This window comes from Psittacula echo (genome assembly GCF_963264785.1).
Source record: "Psittacula echo genome assembly, chromosome: 1".
Taxonomy (NCBI): Eukaryota; Metazoa; Chordata; class Aves; order Psittaciformes; family Psittacidae; genus Psittacula; species Psittacula echo.
The window spans coordinates 167,799,567-167,824,682 of NC_137735.1; the positions used below are offsets into that span (position 1 = coordinate 167,799,567).

At 49.6% G+C, this 25,116-nt stretch overlaps 2 protein-coding genes across 5 annotated transcripts; one reads left to right on the top strand and one right to left on the bottom strand.

The window, feature by feature from the left end:
* Positions 1-108: 108 nt before the first annotated feature.
* LOC308232385 (hematopoietic lineage cell-specific protein-like) lies at positions 109-22,192 on the bottom strand. Of its 4 annotated transcripts, none has more exons than XM_080638523.1 (15): positions 22,099-22,192; positions 19,966-20,049; positions 18,257-18,330; positions 17,393-17,522; positions 16,096-16,206; positions 15,420-15,474; positions 12,613-12,723; positions 12,043-12,153; positions 11,383-11,438; positions 9,570-9,639; positions 9,191-9,324; positions 8,106-8,222; positions 7,330-7,639; positions 6,531-6,602; positions 109-243 (listed from the first exon to the last, which is right to left on the bottom strand). In XM_080638523.1, the coding sequence occupies exons 2-15, from the start codon at positions 20,047-20,049 to the stop codon at positions 164-166; spliced, it is 1,515 nt and encodes a 504-aa protein (XP_080494649.1). In that variant the 5' UTR covers positions 22,099-22,192; the 3' UTR covers positions 109-163. The 4 variants fall into 4 exon arrangements, with proteins under 4 accessions (XP_080494649.1, XP_080494648.1, XP_080494647.1 ...); XM_080638522.1 differs by lacking the exon at positions 109-243 and adding an exon at positions 4,639-6,173 and having other exon boundaries at positions 7,330-7,636; XM_080638521.1 differs by lacking the exon at positions 109-243 and adding an exon at positions 4,639-6,173.
* LOC308225505 (olfactory receptor 1F1-like) lies at positions 1,594-2,688 on the top strand (the record flags this gene model as incomplete). Its single annotated transcript, XM_080626470.1, is given in 3 exon segments — positions 1,594-2,130; positions 2,134-2,247; positions 2,251-2,688. Coding segments are annotated over 3 exon segments (942 nt in total). The 5' UTR covers positions 1,594-1,740.
* Positions 22,193-25,116: the final 2,924 nt, after the last annotated feature.

The window sequence follows — 25,116 nt, forward strand, 5'->3', positions numbered from 1 at the left end:
CAGTCCTTATGTACCTGTCCAATGGATGCAAAACAAGTAACAAAAAAACCCCTCAACACTATTAAAAACCATGTTGATCTGGGGCACCGCTGGAGTGCTTGGCAGGAAGTGGTTTCTCAGCCTTGTAACACCCATATCCAGGATGGAGAGACAAGTTTGGACATCATGCATGAGGCAAAGCAGAATTCATCTTTTGACTGAAAGTTTTCCTCTCAATATTATTTTTTTTTTTAAGTTGACAAACTGGAGAGTAAAAGAGAAATTAATCAGAACTTGGCTCTTCTACTCAGCAAACACTGATACTGATCACAGTGTGCAAGTAGAAACAAGGAGAGAATGCTGATAGAATACAGGGTCCTTAATTAGGAAGAGAAAGACCTGAAAATTGTGAATGAGACAGAGCTGACATTTGAGCAATTCCAACAGGAAAAAGATCCACAATGAGCAACTGCTTGGACAGATTATTGCAGTAAGTAGCTGTAAGACAAAACCTCCCAACAGAAGCAGTGAATTCTCCATTGGTCAACTTTTTAAAATCGTGACTGATACGTAGATACATGTGTTAGACAGAGAAATTAAGATTTGCCATGCAGTCACAGTCTGCCCTGGTGCTTCCAGCCCTGGTGCTCCCTTATCAACATATACGTGAGCTTAAGCCTCTCTGGATCCTTTCTCTCACCCAGACAAGAGCAGCCATTGGTTTCAGGCTGGCTGAGTGCAGTCTGTGCTGTGCCAAGTGCTGCCTGGGACAGGTCTGCACCCAAGCCAAGGCAATTGCAGGTGGTTTTTTATCTCTCTCTCAGCCCCCTTTCTTCGGCAGCCTCACAGAGGCTGCGGCACCATATTTGCTGTACTTGTGCACCAGATCACCCAGCCTCCATCTGCTAGGCTTTCTGGCACTGGCGTGGGGGGGCCGCAGCAGCCCTCACCACAAGCACCCAGTAAGCACCAGCTTCAGCAGCCTTTATCCGAGCTTTATGAGCAATAACTGCTTCCTCATGCTTCGACCATCATGCGGACATGGTGGTCATAGCTTCGCACGGCAGTAAGCAGAACCCTTGTGTCACGGTGAGAATTGAAATAGGATGACGGAAGAAAGGCCAGTTGAGATCCCTGATAATGTAAATTTGCCTGTGGCTTAACAAACACCATGTCTTGAGTCACTCCCAGTTTGAACCTGTGCTTTTTTAAGTGTTGGCTATTGCAGAGTAAAGCACCCAAGAAATGGCAGAGCAGGAGACAAGATAAAGAAAAACACTCTTCTAATTGGTGCAGGGTTATGCCACATCCCCAACCAGTGGCTTGGGAAGAGCAAACTTAGTGGCTGTGGCATCTAAGAAATGACGCAACCATGTCTAGGGCCAGGGAAGTATATAGTTACTGTAAGTGCCACCAGGAGGATGAGACATGCGTGGTATACTTATCGAGACCAGGGGCTGGGCTGGCAGGAGAACCCAGGAGGTGTGGGTTCACCTTGATGCACACTGTTCTTGGTTTCTTCTGTGTGATTCTCTTGCAGTCAGGTATCCAACACTGACTGGCAGCTCTCTGGACTCTAAAACCTAGCGCCTGTGAAATCCCAACATAGGAAGCTTTCAACCACTACGGAGATAGGACCAAAGCCAACCTACCAGTGAAACCTTTGACTTCTGGGCGGTTGCGCTTCAGTCCCCTGGCTCACAATCACCACCTCCTCCTCATAGTGATCATTTCTGCCCAAAGACCAACTCAAGTGGCCCCATGGCAGGTGAGAACCAGACTCAGGTGTCAGAGTTCGTGCTCCTGGGCTTTCCCCATGGCCAGCCCTTCTGTTTTGTTCTTTTCCTGGCTATTTACCTGGCCACACTGCTGAGGAATTCTGCAGTTCTCGCCCTCGTGTCCTTGGATCCCCATCTCCACAGCCCCATGTACTTCTTCTTCAGTCACCTGTCCTGCTTGGACATTTGCTGTCCCTCAGTGATGATGCCCAAGATGCTGGCAAATGCCCTGCACCAGCAAGCAAACATCTCCTACCGTGAGTGCCCAGCACAGACGTTCTTCCTGATGGGGTGTGCAGGGTCCAAGTGCACACTCCTGGCTGTCATGGCCTATGACTGCTACGCAGCCATGTGCCAGCCCCTGCGCTACACATAGGCCATGAGCCATGGAGCCTGTGCGCCCGTCGCTGCAGGCTGCTGGCTCTGGGGGCTGTTGGACTGCTCCATGCCCACCCTCCTGGCCTCCAGGCTCCCGTTCTGCGGGGCTGCCTAGCTCCAGCACATCTTCTGTGATGTCCCCCTGCTGCTGAGGGCTGCCTACAGCAACACCCGCCCCAGCGAAGTGGCAGTCCATGCTGCCAGTGTCTCTGTGGGCCTCAGCCCCTTCCTGTTTGTCGTTGTCTCCTACCTTTGCATCCTGGCCACCATCCTTGGGAAGCCCATGGCCATCAGCCGCTGCAAGGCCTTCTCCACATGCTCTGCCCACCTGCCTGTGGTCGCCCTGTACTTTGTGACAGCCAACCTGAACTACAACCGGCCCAGCTCCGGCTACTCCCTGGCAGCCGAAACACTGGTCTCTGCACCGTACTGCATCGTCATGCCCACGCTGAACCCACTCATCTACAGCTTACGCAACCAGCAGATGCGGGGCGCCCTGCGGAAGGCTGTGTGGGGATGGGGCACACTGGGCTCCCCTCGCAGCAATGCATAAGCAGTACCAGGGCTGCCACAGAGTGCTGGTGTGGCACCAGTGCCCGTCTAGGGGAAATCTTTGATTTCAGGGCCTCTTGCGCAGACCATGGGGGTCTGACCCTCAGCACATCATTGATGGAAGAATGGCAAAATCAAGTGGGTAGCAAGGCTACAGTTCCAGAATTATGTCTATATATTGCAAGTGTCGTGTGCTGAGCTCAGCACAGGACCTGTTGCAGCTGCAATGCCTCCAGGGAATGCTGTAAAAGTTAATTTCATGTGGCACCAGACATGTTCTGGCTCTGAACAAGGCCATGAGCATTCCTTTGGGGCTGCCCAAGGTGCACAGCCAGGCCCTGCATGGGACAAGGGGCAGTGTCTATGATTGCAAAATGTGGCCTCTGTAAAGGGGCTGCTACACCATCCTCCTTCCACACATGCTTTGGCACGGAGTCTCCTGTTTGTTGGATTTCTCCAGGCTGCCATGAAAGCTCTCTGGTATTTTGCACATTAGCACAGCAGTCAGTCATCTAAACAGGCCACCCATTATTCTCTATGCTTTGGTCAAACAGCAAGTTATCAGCACTCAGTCATGAGCTGGCACTGCTTAAATCCTCACCCAAAATGCTTGTTTCACTTTACAGCCATAACAGAATCAAACTGCAGTTGTGAGCTGTGGCTGGGGATGACAGTGGCTGAGGGCTGGTTGGTGGCATGGGGCGGTTGTGACACTTACTCAGTTTAACCTTTTCCTGCAGGGGCTCTGCAATGGACCCAAGCTCAAATGACTGCAGGGTGATGGGGCAACCCTACTGATGGCCAAACCTGCAGGCAGCTGCACGAGTGCAGTGTCCAACGCCATGGCAGAAGGCAGGCACAGGCAGCCACCAGTGCAAGGGTCTGCAGGCAGGGAAGCTGGCACAGGCTGTGCAAGCAGATGAGCCCCTATCTGCAGCTGCACCACAGAGGGGCACATGCTCACCTATAGCTCAGTTACAAGAGACACCCAGCAAAATCCAGTCTGTTCCCAAAGAAAACTACTGGAGAGTCAAAACCCAGGCCCATGAGGCGTACAGCTTGCTGGGAACAGTTTGCCAGTTCTCAGTACACAACACATACTGATTTTATTCTTCAGGGAAAGAAATGCTTCTGCAGCCCATGTGCTGGGACGGCTGCTGCTCCCAGCCAAACAGGTTGCAAGCCTCGCAGCTGGCTCTACTTGCTATACACCCTTCTTGATTGTATGAAGTTATTAGAAACACCCCTAGTTCAGAGTCTCACTGGGACACATAAAGAGTCTGCCACAACCAGACCTATTCTGGTGAGCTCCCTGGAAAGGAACATCAGGAAATAATGGGTGAACTGCATGAGGAAAAAAATTGGGGAAGTGATTTCAGAGAGAAAAAACAATAAACCCTAACCCCCCCAAAAAAACCCAATCAATAGCCAGGAAATTTATAGTAAAATTGGAAGTTTCTAACCCGAATCACAGTGTGTCATGATGGAAAGGCACAAACTGTGATTTTTCTGAATATCAAACACTACAGTTTCTCACACGCTGCAACCCCCCCCCCAGTGTGTCCCTTATTTATTCCTATTGTGACAGTATTCACATACCACAAAAGAACAATAAGTCCTAGAGTGGTATGTTGAGCATCTAGCCTGGAATATACCAGTTCAAAGGAGGGCTTCAGTTTGTGTTGCATTATTACTGAAATCTGTTTTAAACATTAAAAATTCACCTTGTCTTGTATCCCACTCACTCAGCCTTTCCCTGCACCCAGGATGAAGGAGGGCTAGAATCAGGGGCCCTTTTCACTGCACAAAGAACCAAGCCTGCAACAGACACAGGGACATGTGCTGTCACAGAATAACCAGGATGCAATTTTAGTCAGTTTATTACTACAGCTATGAGGAAGAACACAGGAGTGACAACACACTGCCCAGGTGAATTCTGTCCAAAGGGGGCCGTTACGAAGTTTATGTACCTTCAGGTTATGCAACTCATTCTTCTCCAAACAGTGTCAGATACGCAGGATATTGTAAATAACAGCAGCATTCTTTAGATAAGGAGGCTATAGCCAGCATCCTCCAAGAAGTAACTAACTCCATTGTTAATTAAACTGCAATATTTCTTAACTAATAAGTCATGCAAAGGCCTGTTTAGGTGTACCTATATTACTGCCACACTGAGGAGGCCTGACTTCAGCGCAGGGACTCATCCAACAGCATGGAGAACAGGCTGAGCCAAATACTGGATGGGGGAACCTACCTTTAGGACGGACTGCGAAACACGCTGGAGCCCTTAGGTTAGAAACAAGCTGTGGGATAGCTCTTCCGGCCCCACCTGCATGTCTATGCTTAGTTATACTGTCAGAGCAGTTAACAGGAAATATGGCACTGTCTGAAAAGTATTCTACTGCCTGTATCAAGCAGCACTTACTCTGATTAATTTGCTAGATTGAAAGGATTCCCTAGCAGAACAGTCCTCTCTGATGGGCTGCCTGGATGAGGACAAGGGCAGTAGTTATTAACAAACTCTTTGTTAAGTGAAGCCTTTTAGTATTTTACTCTTGCTCCAAGACAGATTTTCCAGAGTATTTTTTCCTATAAAACAATCTATTTTTTACAGTTCTTTTTTCAAGGTTTACCCCAGAAAATGACAAATCTCCCAACAGCATTCTTGGCACACAGAGGAAAACCAAGTGAGTAATCTCCTACCCTAGCAACATCATCCCACATTTTCACTGAGCCGGCACACACTTTTGTTGTTTAATGGAACAGTTCACTACAGCCAAGCTTGTGTTTGTGTACAGGAAAAGGCAGCAGTGTTCACTGGGATGGTGAAAAGTTCCCAGGCCTCAGCCCTGAAATTTGCCCAGATAGACCAGCCTCATGTTGCTTGTGACCAAAGGCAAGTTTGCCCTTCATGGTGCAGTTTTCCTTGACCCCTGGGTAGGATAAAATCCAGGGCCCCAGCAACTTAAAAAGGTCCTGTAGCTTATGTCCCCTCTGCCTTGACTAGATTAGAGTTGGTATTTCTTTTCTGTGAATGGCCCTTTCAGAAACAGGAATGGACATAGTTCTGTTTGCAGGCTGACAGTGTGGGACAGGTTAGGTAGAAAAGATGTCTTATACTGCACTCGCATGCACTTAAAACATCCCACCTTTCCCATTTGGAAGTGGAAGGGAACCAAAGCCCTTTTGGGCACAGGCTGAAACATTCCTGCGGACACTGCCAGTTTGTTTCTTTGTATTTCTTGCATGCAGACATGCCAGGCCAAGCCAAATCAAGCCAGTATCATGCAAAAGCCTGAAGTAGAGAAATGCAAAAGTTTGGACAGAAGCTCCTTGGACAATGCTGGTTTCACTGGAGAAGCCTCACATAATTTGCTGGAAAGAGGCCTATTTTGCCCTGGCACTGCCCCCGCCACCAGCCTTCATCTACCATCTCGATGTGTGTGATTATGTCATCAGCATCAAAATAAATCTCATCATCACCATCTGCAAAAATTGTTCAGAAAAGATAGTCACAATGCAAAGATAACCCAGAAAGAGCTGGATTTACATACCCCATGCCCAAGAGAAGAATATAGAACAAGCATCCTGGTAACCCAGAGAGTCCATCTCACCTGACCCCCATCAAACAGCACAGATAAATCAGAGAAGGAGCAGACTTCACATACGAAAGGTGAAGCTTCTCTGTTCCTAAGTCAGGTCCCATTCTGCTTTCCAAGAGAAAGAAATTTAAACCACCCATGTCTAAATCACCACTGCTGATGGTGTAAACCACCATCTCCCTGCCTTATCACCCCAGCCAGCTCCCAGTGCCTCTACCCACAGCCTGAATGGCAGACCCACCTCCTTGGTAATCATAGAGAGCCACTGCGCAGGTCCCAGGGTTCTCCACATCATAAACATTGTCCATTTCCCCTGCAGAAGACAGGATGGGCAGATGAGAAAGGAGCTGGGAGCAGCCATATAGGTCTGGTCAGTGCCACCCTCCATCCAGCCGTCAGCCTTCGGGTGAGCAACATCCAACCACATCCCTATCAACAGGGAGAGGTTTACCATGGCTCAAAGCACGGTAGGACTTCCCTCCCTTCTGCAAGGAGAGAGGTGAGGTCCCGATGCTTCATGTTCCTCTCCCAAGAAAAAGGCTGGATGTTAACTCCAACCTCTCCACTTACCATCTCCACTACCAGTGAAGCTGCAACAGAAACATCAACAGCAGCGCATGCAGTTTGCTTACGTGCTCGGAGGAAGACCACCCTGCACTCCTCACATGCAGGAGACACCACCAGATCAGGTCTAATGAGCACCAGCCGTGTGAGCAACAGGCAGAATTGAGAGGGCACCCCCAGGGCTCAGTGCAGCCACAGCAGTCAGTTGCCAGGAGTGACTGCCAGGAGGCAGTGCACCCAGAGAGTCAGTCCAGATCAGCTTCTTTAGAGCTCTCTGGTCCTCCTGCCCAAGCACTGCTCCAGCAGAGATACTTGCTGCCTAGCCCAGCATCCCATGCAGCATCATCATGGGCTGCTACCCTGGCCACAGGAGACTTCAGGATACAAATTCCCTCTGGAGTCTGTCCCATACATCCAGTGTGGTTAGCAGACAGATACAAGCTCCCCCAGACATGGGCTCTTCCATTAGTACTCACCAACAGGCAGCTGGCTCTGGTTGGGCTCCTCAGGAAGGATGTTCTCATAGTCCTCACCTCCATCTCCTCCATGGTCATAGATGGCATCCAGCTTTCCCAAGGGGGCTGGCAGCTCCTCATAGTCAGCACCTCCACTGGTACTGTCACAGTAGTCAGAGGGCTCTGGCAGCTCCTCATAGTCTCCACCAGCATCCAAACTTTCACTGTAGATTGGCTGATCCTGGCTGGGGTTCTTGCACAGCTCTTCGCCCAGATCTGCTGGCCTTGGTGGCAAAGTGGGTGGTGTTTCCTCATCCTTTTTTTTTGTCTCCTGCCATAAAATGAGAAAGTGACAGAGAGGTCACCTACAAAGTACCCACTGCAGGCAGCTCTCCCATGACTGCACAGCACCGAACACAAGGGAGCCTGCTCCACCGCAGATGCTTTTACTGCTACCATTACACAAATGGAGCACCATCTTCTGGACAATAAGGTCTGTGCTGAACTGGCGCCTGGGATTGCTGTGAAGACCCTCATGGCCCATGTGTTTGAACTTCTCTCACGTATTTAGCTGCAGCTCACTGCACTGCCACCGCACTGATCCAAGAGCTTGTCTCATGGTGTAAGGTGCTGTGCTGCCATGTCCCATCACCATCCCAACATTTTCCCCCTCACTCCTTCCAAAGCCTCTCCCATGATGCAGCTGCACCCCATTTCTTCCTGCAGAGGTCCCGATAAAGAACAGCCCCCCTGAGGTGCAATCCCCTCTGCCTGCTCCCCTTCCTGCCCTCCCTCACCTGCCTTGGCACCTCTTCTTGTGACACAGGTCTGTCTTGGTCAGCACTCCTGAGCACCTTTGCTGGCACAGTGGCAGGGGCTGCCTCTGTGTGATCCTTCTCTCTTTGTGGGACTTCCTGATGGAGAAAAGTCATAAGATCCTCTCAATCCCTTTGAATGAAATCCAGAGCAATGTCCATTCCCAACAGAGCAACTCAGAAAATTCTCCTTCAGCTGAAATCTGTTCCACCTCACATAAAGCAGCCCTAGGGACTGGACACCAGCAGGCCTGTAACCACCATGGGGTCGGCAGAAATGATGCTCAAGGAGAGAATGTATCAGGGAGTGCTTTAATGGTGAAACCTTATCTGCACACTGAATGCAGAAACAGCAGTGTAGAAGGAGGTCTTGTAACCGTGAAGTTTTGGGTGCAATCTCCAGTTTGTAAAACCCTGAATGCAAACTGCTGGGATGGTGATACTGGGGACGTGTGACTGAAGGAGCCTGGGCCAAAGCACAGGAAGTTATGTCTGGGTGCAGACACATTCTGATTTGTGCTGAAAGAAGAAGTCCAGTGACAGCTGTGAAGCTCAGCAGCAGTTCCTGGCAGTTACAGGGAAGCAATTTAGTCAGGAGATTACCGTAAAGAGATGAGGTAAAAAGCATATGGAGCTGCACAGCCCTGAGGAGAAGTCTGCTTTGCAAGCCTGGAAGGAAGGTTGCATGGAGGCCTCATAGCAACCTTCCAATATCTGAGAGGGGCCTATAAGGATGCTGGAGAGGGACTCTTCATCAGGGACTGTAGTGATAGACAAGGGGCAATGGGTTCAAACTTAAATAGGGGAAGTTCAGGTTAGATATAAAGCAGCAGCTCTTCCCTGTGAGGGTGCTGAGGCACTGGCACAGGGCACCCAGAGAAGCTGTGGCTGCCCCATCCCTGGCAGTGTCCAAGGCCAGGTTGGACGAGCCTTGGGCACATGGTCTAGGGTGAGGCGTCCCCGTCCACGGCAGGGGGCTTGGAACTGGATGATCTTAAGGTCCTTTCCAATCCAACCCATTGTATAATTCTGTGATTCTGTGACATGTCAAGATGGCCATGGCTCACCTTCCACCGAGCTGCCAGGCACTCCTGAGCTTGCCGCCTCACCCGGTCCCCCTCTGCCTGCCTTCTCTCCTCCTCTTCTGTCTTAGCCATGTTTTCAAATCGTGATCGCAGGCTGCTGGTGCCACTGGAAGCTCCTGTGGAGAAGGCAGCAGATGAAGTCTACTCAGTGACTCCCTTCTACACCCCAAGCATCCAGGAGAAACCCAGACCTCTGCTTTCCCAGAGAAACTTGCAGTTCAGCCACCCTCTCCTGCACCTTAACACAGGTCAAATCCACATCCCACCACAGCACGTGCCTGCCAGTGTGCTGCCACAGAGGTACCGTGAGGCCCGTCCACAGCTTCCCACCAAGCCCAGGACTGGTACTCGACTGTCTCACCTGCCTCCAGTGGTCTCGTTTTCTCATAGCAGGAGGTGGGAGCAGCCATCTCACTGAAGCCAGCAGCACTCTGCGAGAGGAAGTGTCAAGCAGGTTAGGTAGGGCTAGTGCTCAGTTTCCCTGCTGGATTTGGCTACTGGTGTCTGCAGGCTTTGTTCCCAGCTGTGTCTGTCTTTATCTGTACAACTGCCACAGCCCTGAGGAGGCTGCTGGCTGTATTCTGCCCTGCTCTGGGACTGCCTGTTGCCCTCCAGCCAAAGCCAAGAGCTGCTCCTGTTGCAAAGGGAGGCACTCAGGAGGGCTGAAAAGGCTGTGTGGAGTCAAATGGAGGAGGCTCCACACTGGCAAAACAAGTGCTGCTCAGAACAGCAAGGGTTGGGCATTCAAGGCAGAAATGCACACTGGAAACATCACAAAGAGCTGAGCAGATGCCTGGCAGTCTACCGCTTCCTGAGGTCCCCAGTGTCCCTGTTCCCTGCACTCCCAGTGGTATGAGGCATGGAAGCGCTTCCCTATTGGATGCAGAGCTGCAGCTGCCTAACCACAAAAAACATGTCCCTTCAGCGAGTTGCTGCCTGCAGTATGCGCATTACAGAGGCACGGGCTGGAAAACATCCAAGTGAAAACCTGTGTGAACACCTGAGATAATGCTGGCTTCATGAGGTGTGAAGAGATGCCTAAACTGGTAATAGCATCAATGGGGTGTCTGCAGCAAAAAGAAAGTGCGATAGAGTGGCTTAATCTACTTTAATGAGAACACTATTTAATACAAAAAGGAAAGTGTGGGTAGGATCCAGCTTTCAGACTAATACAGCCACATTCAGGGTTCTACCTGCAGGTGTCACCAACGGGGTGGTTGGCAAGTTCCTGCCAACCCCATCCCTGGTTTTGTTAAGGTTTGCAAGCAGATGACTACACCCTGAACTCAATCACTCACACACAAAGCTGCACTAGCTGGTGAGTCGTACAAGAGGACAAGGAGCCAGTCACTGGAGAGGCCATGGATCTGTGTAAGGTTCAGAAGAGACTGGGAAGGTCTGCATGTTGAGGGACCAAAGATTCAAGCCAGCTTCTGGGAAGCCTCGTTTATGTCTGGGTGTGACAGCTGCTAACAAACCTTACACTTTATGTAAGACAGCAAGAGGAATGGCAGCCTCAGTGGTACCACCTCACTGGAGGTACTCCAAGGCAAGAACCACTCTGTATGCATACCGCTTCCTGCATGATCGTCACCTGCCAGTCAGTGCCAGGGACACCAGATGGGCCTTCAGTCTGATCCAGCACCCCTCCTGTGTAAGAGACAGTTCCTGCCCAGTGCAATAGCCTGTGGCCTCTCAGACTTCCCAAAAGGCTGCACTCACAAAATTTCATCTCCAAGGAGCTACCTCAGCTAATCCTGACTGAATTGGTACTCACAGGGCCTGCGGGAGTGACAGCAAAGCAGCCAGAGAGAACGCTCCCAGTATCTCATGCAAATATCCAAGAGGGGACAGCTTAGAAAGCTCTTTGTGGCTCTGCTATTAAATCCTGCACCAAAGCAGGTCTGTGACTCTTCAGTCTGAGAGTTTAATGCTTCAAGAGCGGCTGACAGTGGAAAAAAATTCCTTCCTTGCATTATAGTCTCCCTGGGCTCACATGGTATCCATCTTCCTCTGCACTCTGGTATTCACACCGGGCCAGGTCCCTCACCCCTGCAGCAGCTGTGCTCTGAGCAGTGAGACCTCACTGCATCTGGGAAGTCTCTGCTCTTGCAGCAGTGCAATGAGCACTAACTAGCAGGAAGCAATTGCAGGCTACAAGTATGCAGTCTTACCTTATCTACTCTGTCCTTCTGGACTCCATAACGACCTCCAAATCCCTTGGCATAGTCTGTATGGAAAAATAATGAGGTATTGTATAATATTTTACATTTTGAGTGCGCCTCTCACTTCAGTATGCTGTGGCCAATGATACATGTTAGCTTTGTCTGCATCTTACCATATATGGAACTAAACATAATACATGCAAAATGCTCTGGCCAGTAGGTTGTAAGACTAATTAATTTCCTTCACCAAAGGGCACAGACATTCAGTGCTGTACACTGGCAGATCTGTTTCCAAGGCACTGGGGTGAGAAGCCAGTCATGCCATTTGAGTGCAATGTTGTTTTGATAACTGAAGTTAAGCACACAGTCAAGCCTTTCCTGGAACCTGCTTTGCCTTGTTCCCATGCGCTCACCTGCTCAATGAGGTTATGATCAGGAATGTACCTCCCAGAGAAAGCACAATATAGTCTTGGAAGCCTCATTCAGGGACTTGCAGTGATCCAAGCATGCACCTACTCTGGCTGAGTTTACCCTTGTGCTTTGAGGATTCACAACATACTGTACACATGCAGTTTCCAGCAGCTGGATCACTGTCAAGTACGAAGCACTAACTCTAGGTCTGTGTGTGCTCCAAGGCAATCATGCCGCTACCTCTGGTAGCAGTCCTACCTGTTTGGGACGCATGGGGCTGCACTTCCTCCTGATGGTCCCAGCCAAAGGCACTCTTGTCCTGACGATCTCTCTGGACCCCAAACTTCCCACCAAAGCCCACAGAATAGTCTTCAGCCACAGGGATCCAGATCATGGCATGGAAGAGAACAGACAAGGGAAGGAAAGAGAAAAGTGGCAGCACTGTGACTTCAGGCTTTTCTCCTAGGGGCAACAGTTTTCCCTTGCTAGGATTTAGAGAAAGACACGGAGCAAGGTCAGACTTCCCTATTGGTGGCTGTAGCAACAGCCCTTCCACTTCCCTGGGACATGTCACCGGCTATTAGCCCCTGGGTCTCCCCTGCACCCCTCCTTTGGTGACATTCTGCCCAGATCCCTGTGCCCATAGAAACCTGCTGCTCCTCTTCATTTAGCTGGAACTTTTCCCAGCAGTCATGCCCCAGGTAATGGCTTTCCTCACCTGACCGAGCCCATTCATGCAGCAGGTTGCAAACACCAAGCAAAGCCCCAGCAGCACATTCCCAAGCTCAAGTACTGACATGCCTGATGCACTGGGCTCCCCCAGCTCACCTTTCTGGGAGTCGTGCTTCTCTGCCTGGCTCTTGTAGTCGAATCCCACTGCTGCTTTGTCCACCTTATCCCTCTCCAAACCATAATGGCCACCAAAACCCTTGGAGTAATCTGAGGTGGTGCATGGAGTGAAATGCTGCCCTGAACACTGGGCTAATGAAGGGAGGGGGTAAAGATGGGGAGCAGCACTGGGGAGGAGCACCAGGGAGGAGGAAGAACAGCAGGGATGATGGAAAATGCTAGAAAAAACAAGGAGTTTGGAGGGGACAGAGTAGATGGCAGGGAGCACCATGAGGGCCATTAAGGATGAGGGCCCATGAGAATGGGTGCCCAGGGCAAGTGTGGGTGATTGCAGCAAGAGAACCTGAGGCTGTGGGCAGCAGGAGATACAGCAGGCTGAAAGGGCAAGGAAGAAGAGCCACATGGCAAGAGTAGCGAGGGAGGCAGTAGGAGCTCAGCCACTCAAGGACGCAAAGCCAAGACAAGATTTGGGCACTGACAGTCTGGGCATCTACCCACTAATGCACCACCAGAGCAAGGATTTCAGCCTGTGGTCTGCCAGTCTCTGAAAAGGTATGTGAAAGGTATGTGCATAAGTATTTTGAGCCCTTGAAAGCACAAAAGATGGCAAAGTTTTGTTGTACAGCTTACATTTGCTATAATGAAATCTCAGCTTCTACAAGGAAACCACTGACTGGAATCTGCAGCAAAGGCTGAAACCCACATTTCTGCAGACATGCTCCAGCTCTTCCCCCACACTGTCTTTGATACTCTTGATCATTATGTGATAGAGGCACAGCACATCTTCCTTACACATCCCCTTTCCTATCTGCTAAACTAGTAATGTATTAACTACTTCAGCTCTGTTTACTTACTCTCCGAGGACTACTTGTTATTATCGTCCTAAGAAATTTCACTCTCTATCCTAGCTTCTGGCTAAAGACACCTTCCTCTCAGAGGGCTGGTCTGCCAGCTCTGTTTCCAAATCCTACCCTTCTGAAGAAGTCAATCACAGTTAACTTTTCTGTTCCCTGACCCTATTCTTACAGATCTGCATTTCACAGGAGTTGAGGATTCTCCAGCAAATTCAGCCTTATCAACTCATGAAGACTGCGATCTACAGAAATAGGCATGAAAACATTTTGCATTCAAGAATGGCTGTTTCACGGCAGCTCAGTCACTTAAGGATGAGTCTGTAAGTCCCAGAAATTTCTTAAACTTTCCTCAATTAAACTATTATTTACCCATTAGGCCACTATAAAATGGAATTTTTAGGATGCTGCTTTCCGCAAATACGGATTTTATGGCTGTTACCTTGATGGCAGAGTTGCCAGCATGGACACATTTTTATGAAAAACAATCCTTACACCTTCCCCTTTCTAACATTTTCATTTTGTCCTGAGTGGTTTCTGTGGTTTCAAACAGCCTGATGAATTTCTGTGTCCACAATCTAGTATATGGGAATGCATTAATGTAGCACAACTGCATGCAATTTGTTAACTTACGATCAACCAAGAATGCCTCAGAACATCTTCCTTCTTTCATAATTTTCTCTGAAACGAACAGTTCTTTTTTCGATAATGCAGTATTCCTCACATGTATTGGAAAAGGGAACAGACCTTGCCTCTGATCTTCTCTTGCTTGCAAAATGTTTAAAACATCTTTAGCTTCAGTTGTTGCAATGAAAATTCTTAATGAATTGTAATGGTTTAAGCCCAGCCGGTAACTCAGAACCATGCAGCTGCTCTCTCATTCCCCCCTTTCTTCCCTCCCTGCTCCCAGAGGAATGGGGAGGAGAATCAAAAGAATGTAACTCCCATGGGTTGAGATAAGAGCAGCCCAGTAACTAAGGTATAACACAAAACCATTACTGCTGCCACCAGTAATAATAACGATAAGGGAAATAACAAGGGGAGAGAATATAAAACTAAAAGGGGAAAAGAAAACAATAAACACAAGTGATGCACAATGCAATTGCTCAGCACCCACCGACCAATACACGGCCCAACCCAAGCAGTGATCTGGGCCTTGCGGGTGACTCCCCCCAGTTTCTATACTGAGCACAACGTGCTGTGGTATGGAATACCCCTTTGGCTAGTTTGGGCTGTTCTGTCTCTGCTTCCTCCCGGCTTCCCATGCCTCTCTTCACTGGCAGCGCATGAGACTGGAAAAGTCCTTGATTGGAGTAAACATTACTTAGTAACAACTAAAACATTGGTGTGTTATCAGCACTGTTCTCAGACTAAAGCCAAAAACACAGCTCTGCACCAACTACTAAGAAGGAGAAAAATAACTGTTACTGCTGAACCCAGGACATACATATAGCTGCTTGTATGGACACATCAAAGTTGGCTGAATCATCTCCAGAACTGTGCACAAGTTTGGGTGAAGGCTTTTGTTCCCATATCTATTGTTGTGCCTTTTCTTATATGTCATTTTTTCAGTAACCATTTCTCATGTCCTAAAGTGCTTGGGTTCCTTCTGGAGCAGCTGCTCAGAAGGACTTTTAGACAAAAGAAAGTATCATCACTCCATCAGGAGTGCATGTGGGGGTGTCTTCCCTGCTCACTTATGACGTGGTTTCTGTCAAAGCAAAACTAGAGATAAGTGGAATATACAGCAGAAGAGTGGTGACAGGATAGCAGGGAATGGGGTTGTAAGGGTGTCTGACTGGGAACAGGAATCTTAAACAAGTGACAGGACAGGGGTAACAAAGGAGACTGTGCCACAGCAGACAGCACAGGATATTGGGAGCAAAAGAGAAGCTTGGAAAAGTGTCAAGGGGCCACGTGTGCCCATGGACTTGCCTTTCTGGGACGAGTGTTTCTCCACCTCACCTTTGTATTCAAACCCCAGTGCTGACTGGAACAAGAAGGGAATCAACGTCAGTGGTCCTGAGGGCCAAGCTGGGTCCCATCACCCTCCCCCAGGGGCCAGGCTGGGACTTTGGAACCCTGCTCCCTGTCTTGTGGTGGTTGCTCCTTGGCTGGTACAGGTTTCCTCAGCCTCTCACACCACCCCTGCTGTCCCTGTAGCAGTGTGCTCAGGAACAGGCCCTTGCAAGAGCCCATGCACTCCAGGGAAGAGGGCGACAATCCTGACCCCATAGGCAAGGTGCCTGGGCAGCATCTGATGCCAGGATGCGCACAGCAGGGGCACCATCCTGCTGTCCCCATCCAGTCCTGCTACTGCCATCATGGTGCATGGCACAGCTTGGAGCTTGGGAGATGCAAAACACCACAGTCCCCAAGACAAATGCAGTGATGCCTGGATAGGACAGTGCAAACATGTTAATGCACATCGGAGGGTTAATCACCACAGCTGCCCTGCAATTTGTCTCAGATCACTGTCCTGCACACAGGAGGTGAGCTCCTTGCTCGACCTGCACCCACCAGCCCTCTGAAAGCTGCAGCCACAATCCTAAAGGTAGGACTGGGTTTTAGGGGCAGCACTGAGCAGAGATTGCTGCCCTGTCCAACACACCTTGTCAGCCCGGTCCCGCTGGACTCCATACTTCCCCCCAAAGCCTTGGGCTGCATCTGTCTGCGAGGAGTGCTTCCCAACATTGGCAATGTACTCGTGGCCCACTGCACACTGAGAAGAGAGACAGCATGACATGAGCACTCACGGGCAGACTGGCAGGGTTGACAGACACACAGGCACCACACAATTGCTCTGCCCCACTGCCGAGGTGCTTGCAGCCACAACATGACAGGTCCAAACTGATGGTTTGGTGCTGGTGGTGACCATCCCTTCTGCCCAGCCTTTGCCAGTACCAGCTGTGCACTGAGACCTGTGATGCAGCTTCAAGGGCAACCATCACATACAGCTGGCCCCACTGCCAGCTCATCATGCACACCATGGGATTCTGAATACCTGCTGCTCCCAAATGACAGTGGAGTAGAGTCATGGATAATCACATGGGGAAACTGAGGCAGGCACAGCTGAACACCCACAGGCAGCAGGGCTGGTGCCTGCCCCCTGTCTGAGAATGAGGGTCAGCACACATGGATGGGATAACCCTTTACACCTAACACAGGGCAGGCCAGGGTCCCGCTGCTACCTGCCAGAGGTGGTGTGGCCAGGAATCGCTCACACTCCTTGGGAGAAGGGCCAGAGGCTGAATGATTGCAACATCCTGGTGAGAGTGGATGAAGGCTGAGGAACTGGTCAACAAAAACAGCCTCACTGCTCCAGCAGAAGGGTCTGAGTGTGGCCGGTCCATTTCTGCCCCCTGGAAATGTCTGTTTCACACCCTGCCATCCTGGCATCATGCATACCCACAGCAACCCCATATATCGAATGCTACTGCAATCTTATCACTTCACTTCTGAAAACAAATAAGTAGCAAATGCTGAAAGGTACACGAAGAAGATTATGATTATCAGAAACATAAACCAGATGTTATGTGAGAACAGAGAATACAAACTAGAGCTTCACTGTGGGGAAATATGACAGAGGCCTGCAGTGGAGAACATGAGGAGAGAATTATTACTCATTAGTTCTCCAAGCACAAGTAGGGAAGTACCTAATTTCATTGTTACGCAGCAGGTTTGAAACAAGCCACAGAAAGTCCTTCTTCACAGCTAAGGGGAGTGTTGCAAGGAAGTTCTAGAGACATATTATACAAACAGGTTCAAACAGATCCTGAAGACAGATTATGGGCCAGCTAGACATGCGCAAATGTGCTCAGCCATGCCATTCTCTACCTTCAGAAAACAGGGATGCTTTTTCCTTTATGAGAAGACTTCCATTGGGGCCAAAGGAAGCCCTCTGTTACCTTATCCATTCGGTCCCTCTCTGTTCCAAATTTGCCCCCGTAACCATAGGAGGCCTTGGGGCCAGTCTCCAGCTCCTTTTTCTTGGTGACTTCATGTTCCTCTGACACCGTGTTCCTCAGCTGGTGGATGCTGGTGAGATAGAGAGTCAGGGTAAATCACCGTGGGATTGAGCAGATCCATGCAACCAGGTGGAGCACCCTAGCGCCACTGTACCACACAGAGCCCAGCACAGGGCAGGATGTAAACCTGTTGCCAGCTGCCACCACATGCCCCCACATCGGGCCCCTCTGTGTGGTAGCCACACATATGCACTCACTGCACAGGGGCAGGGGATGCTGCTACCCCTAGGGCTGGTGATAAGACCCAGAGCCGCAGGCTCGGTGAGTGTATCCAGCCCCCAGCTTGCAGACCCCACTCAAGGCTACACTCCATCTTCAACAGGAGACCACACTCCCTGTGCCTGTGTGCTGCAGTGGCCACACTGTGCGGGGCACTACTGGGATGTGCAGGGTAGTACTGGGATATGCAGGGAGCTGCTGGATAGGGTCTGGTTTGGCCACGGAAGGTGCAAGGGGCGTTTGCCGCGGGGACAGCCGCTGTCTGGACATACGGAACAGTTCCCATCTCAGCACACGGGCGGCCTCTGAGTTCCACCCGTGGTGCAGCGCCCGCGCAGGCCGCAGCCCCGATCCTCTCTTTCCCGGGGCCAGGCCACCGCCGGCCCGTTCCCCGTACGAGGCTCCCAAAGGCGGGGCCCCGGCGCCGCTCTCCCGCCCGCCCCGCCGCGCAGCAGACCTCATTTGGCGGGTTTTGGCCGACGCGGCAGCTCCCCGCTGTGGCGCGCCGCACCCGCTCGCACTCACTCGATGTGCTCGGCGCGGCCGGAGCCCTCGATGGTTTTCTTTCCCCAGCGCTGCTCCTTCTCGGAGATGTCGTTCTGCGGAGAGAACCGCAGCCGTCAGCGGGCCCGCAGCACGGGGCTCCGGCCAGCAGGGCTGCGCCTGGCTCTGAGCACGGCCAGCGGAGCCGTGCAGGGCTGGCAGCGGGGCTGCGAGAGGCTCCATCCCTCCTGCTCGGGGAGGAGCTGGGAAACGAAACCGCTGTGGAGACGAATTGTGTAGGAAGATATGGGGGAAACACTGCCGCGAACGTTTCACTCAGGTCCGCTTGAGTTCTGCCTCAGCTTTGTTCTGAGAGCGCTTGTTTTGTCCACGTTTGGGGAGGTCTGAAGGTTTATTTGATGAAGCATCAGTAAAGGTAAAGCTAAACATACGCATATACAAAATAAAATCTGAAATTAAGACAAAAGTCTTCTGTGCAGGTTTATTTTAATGCCTCCACAAGTAGAAAAAGGGAAATAAAACCCCAAAATACTGGGAGCACTGTGGGGGTAGGGGGGTTAATCATTAATGATTTGGAACTTAGAGGAAGGGACTTGCTTTTTTGTCCCAAACTAGAATTTCTTACTGGAAATAACCAGGCAAAGCTGAACGTTGAAAACATCAAGCTCTTGTGTAACAGAAGAGACTCCATCAATAAACTGTCTTGGAAAGGAATCCAAAATCTCAACAGCGCTCAGAAGAGACCTGTGGCTCTAAAGCATGGCTGGTGCTCCTCAGCACCAAGAGGAGAAGGACTTGCTGTGCTCTGTGCTCCTAAGAGTTTTAGAAAATGGGTATGAAGAATGAGATGTCAGTGTCTTGAGGCAGCAAAGGACCGTTCAGGTTACCCAAACCCAGAAGGCAAAGCAGTGCAGAAAAATCATATAAAGCCAAATCAGTGGGTGATAAATTGGAAATGAATGTTAATGTAGCAAGTACAAAAGTAAAGCGTATAGAAAAAAAAATCCTAATTGTATCTGCTCAACAATGGTTCCAAAATATTTACCATTCAGGAGGGAGTACTAAATATGGGATTATGTGCAATTATGTGCAAGAGTAGCAAATGTGCTTTGGCCAAAAAGCCAAAGTGTAAGTAACTTACTAGGAAAGAAATAGAGAATCAAATAGAAAAAGACAGTCATGACACCGAATGCATGAGGTTCCCAGAGGCTGAGCCCTTCTATTCTTTTACCATCTCACCTAGAGAATTAGACTGGAAGAAAACAACGTTATTTAGAGGGATGGAGCTCCATCTGGCCAAGGTGACGTAAATAGAGTAGGATTCTTTCATTTGGACAAAAGACAAATGAGGGCAATGCTGGAACTCTGTACAATTACAAGCATCTTGGGAAAGAGAAAATGTAAGTCTTCGCTATTTCTTGTAACATAAGTTGTGAGGACAACTTGGTGAAGTTACCAGGGAGCAGGTTCAAAAGAAACTAAATATTTTATGCTTGTGATACACTGACGTATGAAGTTCTGGAGACTAAACATAGGTATAGGTTAGAAATGGATTACCTGACCTAACAGTGACAGTGAGGAGCTGTTGGGACTTGGCTGATCTGCACAGGCAGCAGTGCTCCCACCATAGCCAAGCCCCAAGCCCCGGCCCAGCTGAGCAGCATGTGCCAAGGGCCAGCAGACCCTTCACACCACCACCAGCACTGTGGATTACCACACCAAACACTCACCACGAAGTCAGGGTCAGTGTCCCAGTCATCTCCCTGAGCCTCAACCTTCACTGACACGTCATGTCCCACGGCTGCTTTCCACATCTGCACAAGGAGAACATGGCATTACCCAGAGCCAAGCCTGTGGACACTGCTGGCTCACAGTCATGGGAATGTTAGACCACAGGAGTCATGACAGAGCTCGGCTGGAAAGGACCCCTTGCATCTGCCTTGCTGGTCTCAGTCCCTCACACAGCGCAAGGCACCCAAAACAGTTACTTTTGAGCCCCAGCAGCTCTTCCATAAAACACTAGGTGAAAACCACAGTCGTCAGGCACACTGACTCCACAGTTCAAATGCACACCGTATTCTAATGCAAATTAGTACTAGTAAAGTACAGTTCCCTGCTTTAACCTCCCTTCTGCCACCGTGATGCAATGCTTATTTACCTGAGGTTGGACTCCTCAAGTTTGTCTGTTTTCCAACCTTTTCATCACTGCCTAGTGTGCTAGAGAAGGTTCAGAGAAAAGCTGCATGTGCTCTGACAGTGCTGGTACAGTGCACTGTGTGGTGTTTATGTCTGTTGTGGGGTAAAAACGGGCTAAAATCCTAAAGTGTGCAGGGCAGAAAAGGCTGAAGCTGCTGTGCTGTGGTTTGTACAGGGTGTCCAGAGAAGCCTGGAGGAAGTGATAGGCCCATGAAGAGGAAGTTAAATAAAAGTAATGTGAAATCTAAACCTCCTGCACTTCATTTTCAAGGTGACAGTGAAAAAACACGATGAAAAGGCACCTTTCAAACAACACAGTTCCTACAAAATGAGAAACGGAAGATGAGATGGTTTGCTTGTCTCTGCACAACAGAGCCATCATTCTCAGCAGAGCTCTCACATCCCACCACCTATTACTGCCTGTGGTGCTGAGGAGCTCTGTTGTTCTTATTGATGCTCAAAGCAGCTTTTCACTGGGGCAGAGACAAAGATGGATCAGAATGAGAATGTGCAGCTAAGATGAGGCTGCTGAGCCCTATTTCACATCATTGCAAACATCACATAAACCTGTGAACAAACCAACAGGAGGGAAGAGAAATGCTTTGTGATGGATCCTCATTTAACAGCACACTTTTATTAAGTGCTTCTTGACACCACTAACTCCTGAATGCCACAACCATACAGTACAAACTAGCCCCATGTGCCCAGGACAGTTACTTTCTGTGCCAGAAAATGCTTGTGCTGAACAAGTCATTGATTGTACAACACGGAAAGCTGTCAAGTGAATCACCTTCCAGTTCAGCACAGTGCACTGCTCAGTTCAGTTGCAAGCTACCCTTACCAACTGTCTAGAGAATCCACAGTGTAAGACCAGAGAGCAAAGACAACAGAAACTAAAAGAGCAGAGAGAACACAGCAGTTCTGCAGCATAACTCCGCTGTGCTTGTATGCACTGACACTAATCTTATGACGAACTGAATATAGTCAATTGCAAATAGAAGCAGGTGAAGTAGGAAGGCTCATGTGGACAATATATAGCATGATAAAACAGTACCTTTAATCTCTTTTTGCCCCTCAGTAATTTATTGGCATCTCTCACTCCAAAGATTTTGAAAGCTTGTGTCTCATTTTTGTAAAGGATAACCCAAGAGCAGTAACCAGCTGGCACAGGGCTGGTCAACAGGGCAGTTCTTTGAGCAGCTAGCTCAGGTGTGGGTGCTTCAGGATTTTAAAGACAACTGTAAATAGGTCTTGACCACCTCTTGTCCACAGCCAGCCACCATGCATCTTGGGAACCATGACAAACCTCAGACTCTAATCACACCACAAGGCTCCAGACACTCTCTATAATGATGAATATTAGAGTAGCAGCTCAAACCTTTAGTTTGTTCCATTCCATTTTTCCCCATGAAAATATCCACTACAGCACAAATACAGGGCTGCCACACCCAATACAGTCATGCTGGTTGATTTAGAAGCATGTTTCTTCAGAGCCTCAAGCACAAGAGGAACAAGGATGACCAAAGAACAGATTGAGAAGCAAAAGCTGAGAACTGTCAGCTCACACAAGCTGCGTCAGGAAGGAAGGAGTGCTCTTCGCCCACCAAAGCCCTACGTTTTTTGTTGTTTCTCACTTTCCATTCTCAACCCCCACTCAGCTTTCTTACCTTAAAGGTGCACCAGCTCCTGCTGGCAAACTTGCTGCTTTCTGCTCAGGCACCTGTTGGTAGCAACAGCTTTTGGACTCTGACTGACTCCAAGTTCCTGGTTTAGCTTCAGCTATCTTCACTTCCTGTGTCCCAGCCCCCAGTTCTGCTCAGTTATGAGCACCAAAACCTGCTCTGGTGGCAGTGGTTCCCTTGCATGCTGCCTGTGCTCTGCAGGGCTGACAAGGCATATAGCGAGGATCCAAACTGCTGACTCCGTGTGTAGTGCTGGATGGGGCACAGCTATATTTCTTAGTGTGCAAAACCAGATTGTGATTTTCATCTTCATCTCTTCCAGAAAACTGCTCTGCCATAAGAATACAAGAGAGTTAAAAGGCTGAAGCCCCTGGGCTTCACAGTTACAAGGAGATCCAAAGAAAGCAAGCTACTGCTTACAGAACTTGTTATGGAATTTGACTCAGTGCTTTAAAGCACAATTAAAAGTACATATACAGACAAACATATACACATACCTGAAAGATCTTCCAGGACCAGAAAAAAAAAACCACAACAAAAGCTGAAGATTAAACTAGGAAGAGGGAAAGCATGTAGTTAAAGAATCCTATGCACTTACAGATCAAACTCTTTGGTACAGTGCTTACTGATGGGAAGTGCACAATTTTGGAATGAGTAGCATGAATCACACTAGTTTGACACCAGATAGACATCTCAACACAAAATAACTTCCTTTCTGAATGAGTGAAGCAAGAAAAGCTCCTGGAGGAGTCATTTCTGTTTGACACAATGGCAAAATATACAGGGCTTAGAAAAGAAGAGTAGAATAGTTCAGTTGGAAGGGACGTACAGTAATCATCTAGTGCCTGACTACTTCATGGCTGACCAAAAGTTAAAGCATTTTCTATATTAAAGACATTGTCCAAATGCCTGTTAAACACTGACAGGCTTTGGGCATCAACCACTTCTCCAGGAGGCCTCTTCCAGTGTGTGATCACCCTCTTGGTAAAGAAATGTTTCCTAATTTAATACTACACTGCACAACAGTATTGTCTCTAAACTGGAGAGGCCTGGATTTGATGCATGGACCACTTGGTGAATAAGGAATTGGCTGGATGGTTGCACTCAAAAAGAGCTAGGGTCAATTGCTCAATGTCCACATAGTGGCCAGGGACAAGTAGTGTTCCACAGGGGTGAGTACTGGGACTGGTGCTGTTTAACATCCTTATCAGTGACATGGACAGTGGGATTGAGCACCCTCAGCAAGTTTGCTGATAACATCATGCTGTGTGGTGTCATCAACAGGCTGGAGGGAAGGGATGAGATCCAGAGGGACCTGGACAGGCTGGAGAGGTGGGACTGTGTGAACCTCATGGTGTTCAACAAGTTCAAGAAGGACAAGTGCAAACTCCTGCACACAGCTCAGAAGCACCCCCCCACACCCACACCCCCGTGTGCTGGGCTGCACCCCCAGAGCATGAGCAGTAGCTCAGGGAGGGGATCCTGCCCCTCTGCTGCGCTCTGGGGAGACCCCCCCTGCAGTCCTGGTCCAGCTGAGATAGATCCTCATTTAAGGGATCTCATGACCTTCTTCCCTGTCTCCAGAGTCCATTACATTTTCTTGTCTTTGAAAACGGATTGCAGTGATGGATGTGTAATGACAACTTATTTCTAATTCCAGTCTGAGTAAACTGTTGAAGAGATTTTAGTTCCTCAGTTCTCTGGTTTACCTTAAATACCAACTTCAGGAGTTTTTCTGAAATACCTCCTTCTGTCTCACTTTGTCTTCCTCTGAATAAGGGCATTATTATCTTAGTCCGGATTCTTTTTGTTAATATATGTGAAATATCATTAACAATAGAATTCCCAGAAGCATCCTCTTTTGTCTAGAGTTTAAAATTGCATATCCTTAGCCATGCATATCGGGTGCCACAACTGCACTTCTCAGTGTGGGCCCAGAACAGCAATGGAACTCATAGACAGGAAGGATGTGAAGCCTGCCAGAGGATGTTGCTGTGGCTGAGGTAACCAGTTTGGACTGTGCTGCATCTGCACGTCACTGTGCTCTCTGCAGGAAGGTGGACATTCTGTGGCTGTGCATAGCTTATTTGTCTGGCACATCACTGCTTCCCTGCCGCGGTTGTAACCACGTCAGGCCTTCAGCACCCAAACGTGCATACTGCCTGTAGTAGTTATGTTCTCTGGTGTATGCTTCTTGGGAAGGACCTGGTGGCAGACAGCTGCAGAGAGCAGGGTGGCAGTGAACTCTCAGAGGCTCTGATGCCGCACTGGTTTGTTTCCCTGCTAGTTGGGAGCAGCAGTGCTCACAGCCAGGTGCTGCTGCCGCTGCAGGGCTGCATCCCTTCTCCCACAGGCAGAGTGTTCAGAAGGGCTGTGTGGGGGGTGCCCAGTGCCAGCTCCTGCCTCCCCTCCTGCCCAGAACGCCCCGTGGAACCAGCCCTTCTGTGTCATCAGCTCCAGCACCAAGGGCAATGTGGGTGCTGTGGCAGTTTGGCAGCTGCTGCAGTGGTGGCCACCAGCCCTCAGCTCTTCAGTGCTTGTGGGCCTATGGCATTGATGGATTTGCTCCCCCTGTTCGTCCTGCTGGCCATGTGCTGGCCTGCCCATGGCTGTGGGTAAGCGGCCTGAGGCTCTGGGAGAGGGCTTGGGGTCCCAGCTATGACGGGATTCACTGGAGGGTATCTGCTTGTCCACCAAGGCCACGCTACCACCACACCCAAACCCTACATGGGAGCCTCTGGCTCCCTGCCAGCCCCAGGCTGTTGGCACAACTCATCTATGGACTAAAATAGAAACACAGGCAGATGGACACACGTCCCACAGGGTTCCCTGGTCCTGCTGTCTATGCAGTGCCCTGTGGGGAAGGCAGAAGCTGACCTTCAGCCCCAGCAGCAGCAGCCATCAAAGCAGGACAGTGACGAGTTTCTCTTAGAGGACCTGTGGGCTGTGGCTCGTGGCTGTGTATCACGGCACATCATGTGTTGTTGGGGGCACACATGCCCA

Excerpts from the sequence above, each read along its gene's own strand:
- LOC308232385 (XM_080638521.1), bottom strand. The coding sequence starts at position 20,049 with ATGTGGAAAGCAGCCGTGGGACATGACGTGTCAGTGAAGGTTGAGGCT. Across the intron at positions 17,523-18,256 it reads GGCCGCGCCGAGCACATCGA|CATCCACCAGCTGAGGAACA; the intron begins GTGAGTGCGAGC and ends CTATCTCACCAG. Across the intron at positions 9,325-9,569 it reads AACGAGACCACTGGAGGCAG|GAGCTTCCAGTGGCACCAGC; the intron begins GTGAGACAGTCG and ends CCTTCTCCACAG.